Below are 12004 nucleotides of genomic sequence, written 5' to 3' on the forward strand. Positions count from 1 at the left end.
AAACAGCAAATTACCTCCGAACATGGGAACTAAGTAGGTAATTAAGCCTTAATAAAATTGGAATAGTTTTACTTAGGTGATTATTTTAAATATTTTATTTTTTAAGTGAAAGAAATATTAAGCACTACTACTAGTGTTATATAGTATTTAATAAAAACTGAAATGTTAGTGTATCTGCATAATTAGACTAGATTTCCAAATATGAGGATTGAGACGAAATTCCTTTCAGGTTTCGCTCAGTACAACGATCCTTCCTTTGTTTTGTGTGCTTCTCAGCAACTCCTAAACTTATAGTAAACGAGAACATCGAGCCTTCACAATACGACTTAACCCTAATAATGAGGTTCAACAGTGTGACCCCCTTCAAATTCTTCCTCCACCTCTTTCTCTTTACGCACCTCCAAGCTCACACCACAGTTAACAATTTCACAATCAGTTGCGGCGCCACTGGAACATCCTACGACGGTGAAAGAACATGGACAGGGGACACAGGTTCAATGTTCTTCTCTAATCAAGACAACACCGTTTCCGCTAACCCAACAACACCACAACCTAATTCCACCCTTCAAGTACCCTACAACACGGCACGTGTGTCTCGTTCCCAGTTCAATTATTCCTTCCCGGTAACCCCAGGCTCCTATTTCTTCGCCTCTTCTTCTACCCAGCTTCTTACCCTTCCTTTCCCCGTACACAAGCATCCTTCACCGTTCATTGCAACCAGTTCACTCTCTACAGTTTCAACGCCGACGCAGAAGACTCGGAAACCATGTTCAGAGAATACGTGGTCAACGTTCACAACAGTGAGACACTCAACCTCAGCTGCACTCCCTCACAGCCTAACTCCCACGCTCTCATCAACGGAATCGAGTTATTTTCCATCCCAAGCGATCTCTATTACAGAACAGCGTGTATCACGAAGAGATCACCTAAGTTGACTTGGGACTTCCCCGTTGACTCTGGCTTCTACTACTTGGTTAGCCTCCATTTTTGTAAACTTGACCAGAACATTACTAACATCGCTGACAGGGTGTTCTGCATTTACATAGGGAGCGACCTGGCTGAGGATCACGCTGAGGTTATGAGATGGAGCAACCAAGGTAAAGGTCTCGCTGTGCAGAGAAATTTCGTCCTTTTGATTCCCAAAAAGGATATTCAGGAAAAGGTTAGTCTCTCGCTCCAATTGCATCCTTATTTGAATTCGAGCAATCCGTGCTTCAACGGTGCCGAGATCTTCAAAATCAGCGACTCCAACAACCTCGCCAGACCGAACGTGCAGAACGGTCTTGCGGTCGGAAAGAGAAGGAACGTCTTATCAATCGTAAACGAAACGAATTACACCACAAAACAGAAAATTATCATAGCAGGGGTGGTATTCGTCTTGGTCTCGTTTGTTGGTTTCGCCGTCGTTTGGTGCTTATTATCCAAGTTCAATTTACGCTCGTTCTCAACCAATGTATACCAACTGCCAACAAATGCACACGAACTGTCAACCAACACGCTCATCTGCCGGCGCTTATCCCTCGTCGAGATCAAAGCCGCCACCAACAACTTTGACGACGCTGCCGTCGTCGGCGTCGGGGGATTTGGCCACGTGTACAGGGGCACCATCCGCAGAATTTTCATGCCGGTGGCACTTAAGCATTTCAGACCGGGTTCAAATGGCCCTACAAAGTTCCTGAACGAGATGGAGGTGGCTATCAAGCGCCACAAACCGGGTTCAAAGCAGGGCGCTAAAGAGTTTCTGAATGAGATCGAGTTGCTCTCGCAGCTCCGCCATCGCAATCTCGTTCCACTCATCGGTTACTGCAACAGCAAGGAGGAGCTGATCCTGGTCTATAGTTTCATGGCTCGTGGCAACCTCCGCGACCATCTCTACAACAGCGAGAAACCTCCGTTGCCATGGAAGCGACGCTTGCAGATTTGTATCGACGCAGCGCAGGCGCTTCATTATCTCCACTGTTGCGCCAAAACATACACGATCATCCACAGCGACGTGAAAACCACGAACATCTTGTTGGATGAGGAGTGGGTGGCTAAGGTTTCGGACTTTGGGCTTTCCAGAATTGGACCCATAGTTGAGTCCAAGGCTCATGTCTGCGACACCGCCATGAAGGGTAGCTTTGGGTATATAGACCCAGAATATTATAAACGGCAATTTTTGACGGAAAAGTCTGACGTGTACTCTTTCGGGGTAGTGTTGTTTGAGGTACTTTGCGCTCGTCCGCCGCTGATCCGCACCGCGGAGCCGATACAAGAGTCGCTTTGTAATTGGGTTAGGTACTGTTACCAAAAAGGAACCATGGCACAGATATTGGACCCCAGCTTGAATGGGAAGATCGCGCCCAAATGCTTTAGAATGTTTTGCAAGATTGGGGTGAGCTGTTTGTCGGAAATCGGGACGCTTAGACCGTCCATGAATGATGTGGTTGGGAACCTTAAGTATGCTCTGCAACTACAAGAAATTGCAGATATTAGCGAGGCGTATTCCAATACCAAAAACCCATTGTCTGGTTAGGCAGATTGAATTACTTCATTTCTTGGATCAACGATTTTGATGAGACGAGTTTAATACGATGGTTCTAACAAACGCAGATATTTTATTGTTGTTTTAGGAAGGTTGAGTTTTTACAACCATTCTTTTTACGGTTGATTTCTTTGTTGTTTTAACAAGCTGAACTTGTACAATCCTTTGCATTTAAGGACAATGATTAAAAAAAGGGGGTTCTTCAATGCCGAACAAGCTTGTGAAATATGTATCTTCATCTTGAAACATCCAAGGTTTCCTATAAATGTCACTTCCACCTTAAAAGATATTCTTTTCTGGTAACTAGTATTACACATTTGTAGTTGTGAACCAAACATATAATCTGGTAAAACTGGCTGGCTGCATAAAATAGTATTTGTATTGTATCGAAGCAGACATAAGGGGATGAAAACAAGTTACTACAGTTAAAAAGACTCTTAATCTAGACAATTGAGGAAGCTTGTTGCTATGCTTTCTTTGCTGAGCAAGCTTGTGAAGTAGATCCAGGCTGAAAATGAAAAGAATCATAATTCAATTGTTGGACAGTTATGTAATAACTTCATGTTTCTTTCTAGAAAGTAAGACTGAAAATCTTTACCACACAGGCATGAACATCATTACAACCGCACAAGAGCTTCCCATTGAGAGTATCCACAGCTTTAAAGGAACCTCCTCCTTCACTTCTCTGCACAATGATCCCCAAATTATAATTGGTATTGGCATGAATGAATAAAACAGTGTATCCTTCAACAACAAAAATTAGTAGTGAAAAAAAAAATATGGCAAAGTTCTACCTTGTAATAGTCAACAGCAACATAATTAGCCCACCTGTTGCCAGCAGCAACATAACAGGTTTGTAGCATGTCAATGAGACCTCCAGAGTTATCTTCACATGTGATTGCCTTAAATGGAGCAGACCGAAAATAGTTTACCAACACCAAGGACTTGCTCTTGTCATTAAGAGGAGCAGATTCTGCTCTACTTGGACAGCTTCCTGCTTTTCTTCCACCATCCCCATCTGATGAATTTAAGAACATCAAAAATGAAAACTGACAATGTAAGGAAGAATAAATGTATACCATAATGCACACTCTACCTTTTGGTATTTTTCCTTTAATTAACCAGTGCCTATTACACAATAAAGAACAGAGAAGCTTTAGAAGTTGGTGTGATCTTACACTGATTTTCAACCATGTAATTCCACTGGTATGCAATGCCTTCACTTTGTTCTTTAGCCCTGACGGATGTGAACACTAGTAATCTTTGATTTTTTGCAACCATATCGCTCACTAGAGGCCAGTTTCCTCCTTTCTTTGGCATTCTAGTCACAGGAAACCAAAACTTCATCAAACCAGCGTCCGTGAAGACTTTTGTCAATCCTTTTGGCGTTTTAACATAATCTTCCAATATGAGCGTGACAATTTCTGTTGGATTGGCTGATAGAAAAGCTGCAATTTCCTTCAGTGTATCTATAGCTGGTTCCTACTTGTTGATTATAAAGTTAGGGTATTGGTGTAGAGGAACTTGTTGGTCATTAGTGTTTGTAAAGAAACAGAAGTGGGAAGATGAATTTTACATACAAAAGCTGTGAAGTCATAGCACTGGCCTTGAAATGAATGACACAACCACACCGCTCCATTAAAATCATATGTATCTAGCATTAGTGCTCTAACTCCATTCTACAAATGAAGCATTGACGGAAGAAAATAGTGAGTTTAAGCTCTTGTAAGAGGCAGAACATCAGGAAAATTAGAAGAAGCTAAGCATAGTAATAGTGAATTACATAATAATATACCTTTAGCTGCTGGGTTACACTGTCTTCTTGGTTAGTGATGGTAGCTCGAGGCACTTTTGTGTGTGATGGTTCTCCATCAATGGCAAATGCGTTATGCGTTGTCAAAAATGCATATTTGTTGAAGGGTAGGGAGTTATTCTAAACAGAAAAAAACAATCAATAAACAACAGATTAAGATTAAACACCTCTAAAGGCTGAATTTAAAGATTCGGAAACAAAAGAACAGAGAATGTGCACTGGCATTTGGTATCCAAACTGAAAAAATGCAACTTACTGATTTTTATTTTTTTTTACATTTTTCCAAAAGAGGCAGTTAATGTTCAGATAATATAAAATAATGGAACTGGAATCAGTTTCTGGCCTACCCCACCAGAATCTGAATCACCCCAAGTGTCTCAGAATTTATATAACTTGGTGATAGCATGTTAAGAACTTTGACATTTAGGAATTGGGATCTTACAATGAGCTTGAATTGATCTGTGATGGAAGATCTCACACACCTAGAGCCTAAATACCCAAATGGGCAAGAAAAGCAGTAGAGTCCGGCTTCACAATCACCATTAGACGAGCACTCATCATCTAGCTGATCAAAGATTCGGAAAGAATATGATAAAAAAGTTGAAAACAGAGAAATTAAAGGCATAATTCAAAGCAAATGAGGTAGGGTACAAACCTTGCAGTTTCCATTAGAGCAAGCAGCATCAACACGATAACACAGCGGAAGCATGACAGCCAAAAGCAAGAACACACGAAAACCCATTTGTACAATGACTTGTGGGATTCGTGAAAGGAATTGAAATGGGTGAATGAGCAAAGATAATCACAAAAAAGGTGTCAAATTTATAGTGAAAAAAACATGCAATGGTGGATTTTCTGTTTTGGGTAAGGAAGAAAAAGGAACTCCCGGATAGAAAGGGAAAGAGGGTATGTTGCATTCATTAATAATTGGAGACAAATCAATTCAAGACAATAGTTTTAGTGCTAGACTAATGAGAGTGTGAAAGGTTTGTTAACTTTTCAGTTTTCATACCTATCGCCGAACTATAAAGAACAACACCAACGGTTGAAGTGCTATTTTTGAATTTTTAATAATTAATTTGGACTTTGGAGGACAGAAAGTATAAGATATTTTGGTAAGCAAAGAACACTTGCTCTAGGTTGGTGGTTGAATACATTTATATAAGCATTGGTTTTGTCAAATATAAGGTTGTGGTTACTGGTGGTTGTTCTTCAACCATTATCGATGCTGGTATAATTAATACAGTGGACAGCTTTATAAAGAAAGAAATAAATATAAATTTACCCATGTCTCTATATATATTGAGTAGCTTTACGGACAAAAGATAACTTATAATATAATAATTAAATAAACATTTTGTCTTTTGTATTGGTTTGAGTTCCACTCTCTTTTTCTTTTCTTTTTTAGTTCTGACTTTAATTATACAACAATCATATTCATAGCAATCAATTCAAGATTTATGGATGATTCATACGTGTATACATTCTTGGCATTTGTGTTTATTCCTAGAGGCTATTGCTACAAGGGGAGATAATCCTCTTTTTATTGATTTAAATATATTTCTCTTGTTAATTTATGATAAATATTATTCCATGTTCCTAGCAAAATATATATAATTTTTAAATATTTGACCATTTTTATTAATTATTTTTAAAATGTATTACTAAGTATAGTTAAATAAAATTAAGAAAATAAAAATATTAATTGATACGAGAAAGGTAATAAAAATTTTTAAAAATTAGAATCCAGTAAACAAAAAATTTAATTAAGTAATATATTTATTATTTAGTATAAATAAAGTAATTAAAAAAATAATATAAATTTAAAACTAATATATTATTCATCGTATACTAATAAATTTTATCATTCTTTACATATAGAATGATAAATATATAATCATAAATATATAAATATATTTTATCATTCTTTATATTGAATAATTTTCTTGAAATAATATTAATAAAAAATTAATTATGTTTTAAAGTAATATAACAAATGTTATTCATAATATGTTAAAACGAAAAAAATATATTATAAGGGATTATTTATTTATACAAAAAATATATATATCGCTTGATTGAATAATACAATTAAAAATAATTTAATGATTTAATTAAATGTACTAGGATGACCGAGACGGGTATTGGAATGACTAGAAACATTCAGGTTCATATGTTGAGGCTAAGATATAAAAGAAATGTAATAGTTCTTTATAGTACATTAGCTTAGCTGACGTTAGATTTTTTAAAATATTTTATTATATTCTATTATTATAAAGAATTAATATATATTTTTTTATGCTTTAGCATATACAGTAGCGATGCAACTTAGCGTCGACGACTTATGTCTTCTTACATCCACTTTTACCGATACTATACTTTAACTTTCTTATTTATATTGACAATTATAAAAAAGAAATATTGCATTACTAAAACCTTATTATTTGTATTAGGATTATGTTTAGAATTTGTTTATAAAATTAAAAATAGAAAAGTTCAAATTAAATTTTCTTATATTTTAAATTTTAACTCCTGTATAGAAATTAATTTTAGTTTTTAGAAAATTTTATTTTACCGTTTGTCTTTCTTTCTTTTTTCAAACTTTTTATAGAAACAATATGTTATAAATTTTCAATCCACATAACTGGATTGAATCATGTGGACAACATTTCCATAGAAAGAAATTTAAGTTATAAAATTTTCAATTTACGTAACTGGTTGGAATTCATGTGGACAACATTTCAACACTGATAGCTAGAGATGTGAAAAACGTTGATACCACTCACCTAAATATATCTTTTTAAACATATCTTATCTTAAATATCCATTTAAAAAATAATTTTTTAAAATAAATAAAAATACAAAAACTAATTTGTAAAAGTTGTTATATATAATTTATTTAAAGCTTATTTTTAACTTAAGCTAATTTTGTAAAGAAGTTTTTTTTTTATATTTCTTTTTTAAAAAATAATTTACAAACATTTCTTAAAATAATCCTTTATTTACATGAGAGAGAAGTAATTCAAACCAATATGTGCAATAAACATGTCAAGCATACATGATTAATCTTATTTGTATAGTGTACCATTTATAAGTTATCTCCACTGATTAATATATTAGAAAACCTTTCTAAAAGTAAATACAAAATTTTAATTTCTTTCATTCCACTAATTTCTTAGACTAATCCAACTCATTGAAGATATAATAATAGACTTTGAGAAAAAGAAATGACCATAAAACAAGCCACACATGCATCCAAATTCCGAATTAGACAATTAATTAGATATATGTATCAGCCCTTTTCAACTTTCAGCTATGTATAGATCAGGGTTCAAGACACGTGGCAACCATGCATAACATTTGTATACTGTTATATTTAACTTTTACGCGAAAACCAATAATGAAAAGATTTTACCCAAATACACTTGGTGGTAGTAGCTAAGTGCTTCTCAAAACAACGAATATTACGTTAATATTATTTTTCATTTAGATGTATTCATTACTTAAAAAATAAACAATTTTTTTATTAAGTATGTTTTTAGCTCTTAAATTTTAGTTTAGAATTTATAAAATTTTAATATTAATCGACAAATTTTAAAAGTAAATAAATATAATCTATTAAATACATTTCATATTAATATTTGTGTTGTTTATATTATTTAATATATTTTTATTTTAATGTTAGTTATGTCAAAAAAATTTAATATGTTCCGATTAAAAAAGTATAATAATTTATTTTTAATGTAAGAACCTAGAAAATAGAATATTAGAGTAAATAAGTGTATTAAAATAATGAAACGAGCAAGTTACTTTAAAATAATCTTATAATATAAATAGAACTTTCTAAAGCTCGGTTCATTATCTAAAACACTTCTATCTCTCTATAACCTTATTCACCTAGAGTTTTCTGCCTTCTCTCTATATCTTCTCTCATTTAGGGTGTCTGTTCGACGATCAGGAAGTGTCTAGGTGATCTTGGCGTTGAGGGTTACCAATCTGACCGATCAATTGGTTGAATCAAGTAGGTAAGTGGTAAAGCCCTTTCTTTGGTGTTTATGGTTCTTGATCCTGCGGAGGAATTCTGTTTGCATGGATCAAGAGTCTCTCTTCTTCAATTTTGAACTCAATTTAGGTTCTTAGATTTCTCTCCAATCACCAATCGGTGAGTTGTAGGTTTTTGTAGAGTTTTCTTGCGATGGAAGCATCGGTCAGGGTTCTCTAGAGTTGTGTTGCGTTTCTCTTAGGTAAGGGAAGCTAGATTTGTTTTGAATTAAATTTGTAGTATATGCATGATGAAATTTTGAGTATTGAGTTGGTTGAACTGAATTGGATATTTTTAATATATGTGATGTGTAACTTGAATGTGATAATGTGCAAATTGATGATTTGTGTAATTAAACATGATTGGATGTTGTATGATATGTAATTGGTGGTGTGTATTAGAAGGTGGGTTTAAGCCTAACTCAACCCCACAAAACCGGCTTGTAGGGTGAGGTTTGCACCTCACTTATATATTATAATTTGGCCTTATCTCTAGTCGATGTGGGACTTCCAACACACCCCCTTCACGCCGAGGTATAGACATCTCGTGCGTGATAGTAGAAATTGGATGGTCCGATAACGGCCCGATAGCGGGTGGAATAGAAGAATAGAATGCCCACTTAGAAGTCGCTAAGATAGGCTCTAACCATGGCTCTGATACCATGTTAGAAAGTGGGTTTTAAGCCTAACTCAACCCCACAAAACCGGCTTGTAGGGTGAGGTTTGCATCCACTTATAAAGTAAGAATTGACCTTATCTCTAGTCGATGTGGGACTTCACATCGACTAGAGATAAGGCCAAATTATAATATATAATTAAGGTGCAAACCTCACCCTACAAGCCGGTTTTGTGGGGTTGAGTTAGGCTTAAACCCACCTTCTAATATGGTATCAGAGCCATGGTTAGAGCCTATCCTAGCGAGTTCTAAGTGGGCATTCTATTCTTCTCTTCCACCCGCAATCGGGCCGTTATTGGACCACCCAATTTCTACTATCACGCACGAGATGTCTATACCTCGGCGTGAAGGGGGTGTGTTGGAAGTCCCACATCGACTCGAGATAAGGCCAAATTATAATATATAAATGAGGTGCAAACCTCACCTTACAAGCCGGTTTTGTGGGGTTGAGTTAGGCTTAAAACCCACTTTCTAATATGGTATCAGAGCCATGGTTAGAGCCTATCCTAGCGAGTTCTAAGTGGGCATTCTATTCTTCTATTCCACCCGCTATCGGGCCGTTATCGGACCACCCAATTTCTACTATCACGCACGAGATGTCTATACCTCGGCGTGAAGGTGTGTTGGAAGTCCCACATCGACTAGAGATAAAGCTAAATTATAATATAAGTGAGGTGCAAACCTCACCTTACAAGCCGGTTTTGTGGGGTTGAGTTAGGCTTAAAACCCACTTTCTAATAGTGTGAAAGGTTTAAAATCTGTTAATAATGTGTTTAGTTTGAAATTGAAGTGATATATAATTGTTTGAAGTCATTGGTGACGAAGTAAGGTAGTGAAAATGAGAAATTGGAATTGAGAGCTCAATTGGTCTGTTGGGATAGTTTAGGTAAGTCAAATGTGACTTGTTTAAGTCATTAAAATGGTAAAAAAAAAACATGTGCAAAGTGGTAGAATTGAATTTGGGTCTTTAAGTTGAGGAATTTGAGGTTTTAGAGTAGGATTTGGTTCATAACCACTTTAGATTGATGGTAGGAAGGTTTAGAATCACTTAGACAAGTTTAATTAGGTATATAACACAATCTAGGGGTGTTAGAAGTTGGGAAAAATAGTTAAAAATGATAATTGGTGTTTGAGTTGCATAATTCTGCAGAATTTCGTTCTGCAAATTATGCAGACTCGATGAGCGAATGGTTTCGCACAGCAAGTCCTCATATGGTGCTCTTTGTTCGGTCATTCACACAACGAGTTGGTGTGTTGTGCAAGTGATTGGAGAGGATTGATCTCTGTCTGATGATTCGCATAGTGAATCTGGGCGTTGTTCGACTGGTGATGGTTTAGGATCACTGTCAGTTTAATTCGAATAGTAAAAGGGAGCGCATAGCGAGTGATTGAGGGTTTTTGTCTCTGTTTGGGCTTTCGCATAGCGACCTGGGGCGCTATGCGAGGGGTTGAGGTTTGGTATCTCTGCGAGTTAATTCACACAGCGAGACATGTCGCTATGCAAGAAACTCCTGGTTTCACACTACGAATAGGGTGCGTTGAGTGAAAGGTTTGAGTTAGTCTACTCTTTATTTCTCTGTCTTGAGTTGAATTAAGTCAAGTGTTGCATGTATTGTGAAGTGTGTTTGATGGTGTATGGTAATATATAATTGAGTATTATTATGAGTGAATTTACAAGTGAAAGTATGTGATTTCAAAGTATGGTTGTAATTCCATAATCCTCACGGAGAGGTTACATGGTGGTGCCCTATGTTGTGTTCCAAAGTGAATCCTCTTGGTGAGGTTCAAGTATGTTTAGAATGATTGTAGAGAGCTCAGTCTTGGGGTTATCCTGAAACTCCAATGGTCTTTCATTCTCATGTAGAGAGGATTGATCCATGTCGTGAGGAGTAGCAGGAGGTCTTAGTCTTGGAGGCTTCCAGTATGCTCTAAGGCCCGGAACATACTAACCTCGTGAGTGTGGTAGGGTGAAACCCATTGACTATGGCTTTGCAAAGCAGTAGAGGCCACCACGAGTGCACAACCCGCCATAGCTCGGTAATTATTCTAGGTCCGGATAGTCGATTTAGGTCTTTGTATGATAAGATGTTTGGATTGGATTAAACTATATATGATTCTTATGTGAAATGCTTTAAACTTATAATGTATTGTTTTGTATCTAGCTTACCCTTGATTTTATGTTGTCTATTTTTGTATGTTTTCTCTTTTGCGATGATCACTTGATTGGTGTGAGCTTGGGGAGACATTTGTTTCAGTTACTTATGCGGTAGGTGATCAAGGGGATTCAGAATAGAAGTCGGACGAATCTGCATGTGTAGATATTGACTTTCGTAGGTTTGTTTCTTATAGTAGTTAATTTATAATATATAATATTCATTTTAGTAGTATTTTACTGTTAAAAATGGAATGTTACATTTAAGATTTGAGAATTAAAATGTATTAAATTTTTCATATTGAAATCAATTTCAATTTTACATTAAAATTAAAAAATCAAAAATATATTAGTCTATTTTCTTTTTTCTAATTAAAAAGATATTTTTCAAAAATAATGTGACACATTTTGGATTTTTATAATTCCACGAAACCAACAATGATAACTTGGGCTGGCGGTAAAAACTTAATGAGTTTAAGAAATATTTGGATAAAAAAACTGAAATTAGTTTATTGAACTTCCTTTCTAATAATTTATATAAAAATATTTTGTTATTTTTATATAAGATAATTTTAGCTTTTAAGAAAATGTGATTTCATTCTATTTTCTTAATTTTTCCTACAGTTGTATTACAAATTTGCATCGTTAATGAGGCGCGTAATTTTAATTTTATTTCTTTTTATTGTATTTAATTTATGTTTTACTTTCTATATATACATTTAACTTTTGTTCTGATTTTTCTACGTTATTTTATTTCTATTTTATTTTCTTTAATTGTACTATGTTTGTTCACTGACA

At 35.2% G+C, this 12004-nt stretch overlaps 1 protein-coding gene and 1 pseudogene across 1 annotated transcript; one reads left to right on the forward strand and one right to left on the reverse strand.

The window, feature by feature from the left end:
* The first annotated feature begins 292 nt into the window (after nucleotides 1–292).
* Nucleotides 293–2730, forward strand: LOC148197171 (receptor-like protein kinase FERONIA pseudogene; annotated as a pseudogene).
* A 155-nt stretch (nucleotides 2731–2885) lies between these two features.
* Nucleotides 2886–5453, reverse strand: LOC124848420 (PI-PLC X domain-containing protein At5g67130-like). Its single transcript, XM_047326083.2, has 8 exons — nucleotides 4993–5453; nucleotides 4780–4902; nucleotides 4320–4457; nucleotides 4105–4203; nucleotides 3703–4006; nucleotides 3319–3542; nucleotides 3123–3209; nucleotides 2886–3032 (listed from the first exon to the last, which is right to left on the reverse strand). The coding sequence occupies exons 1-8, from the start codon at nucleotides 5077–5079 to the stop codon at nucleotides 2991–2993; spliced, it is 1104 nt and encodes a 367-aa protein (XP_047182039.2). The 5' UTR covers nucleotides 5080–5453; the 3' UTR covers nucleotides 2886–2990.
* Between the last annotated feature and the right edge of the window lie 6551 nt (nucleotides 5454–12004).

Source organism: Vigna umbellata, chromosome 6 (assembly GCF_029865625.1).
Source record: "Vigna umbellata cultivar VRB3 chromosome 6, Vumbellata_1.0, whole genome shotgun sequence".
In the NCBI taxonomy this organism is placed as follows: domain Eukaryota; kingdom Viridiplantae; phylum Streptophyta; class Magnoliopsida; order Fabales; family Fabaceae; genus Vigna; species Vigna umbellata.

Bases quoted from the DNA above. Each gene is read 5' to 3' on its own strand.
- LOC124848420 (XM_047326083.2), bottom strand. From the start codon at position 5,079: ATGGGTTTTCGTGTGTTCTTGCTTTTGGCTGTCATGCTTCCGCTGTGT. The intron at 4,903-4,992 runs GTTTGTACCCTA...ATCTTTGATCAG, and splicing joins GCTCTAATGGAAACTGCAAG to CTAGATGATGAGTGCTCGTC. The intron at 4,458-4,779 runs GTAAGATCCCAA...TTTTCTGTTTAG, and splicing joins CAGATCAATTCAAGCTCATT to AATAACTCCCTACCCTTCAA.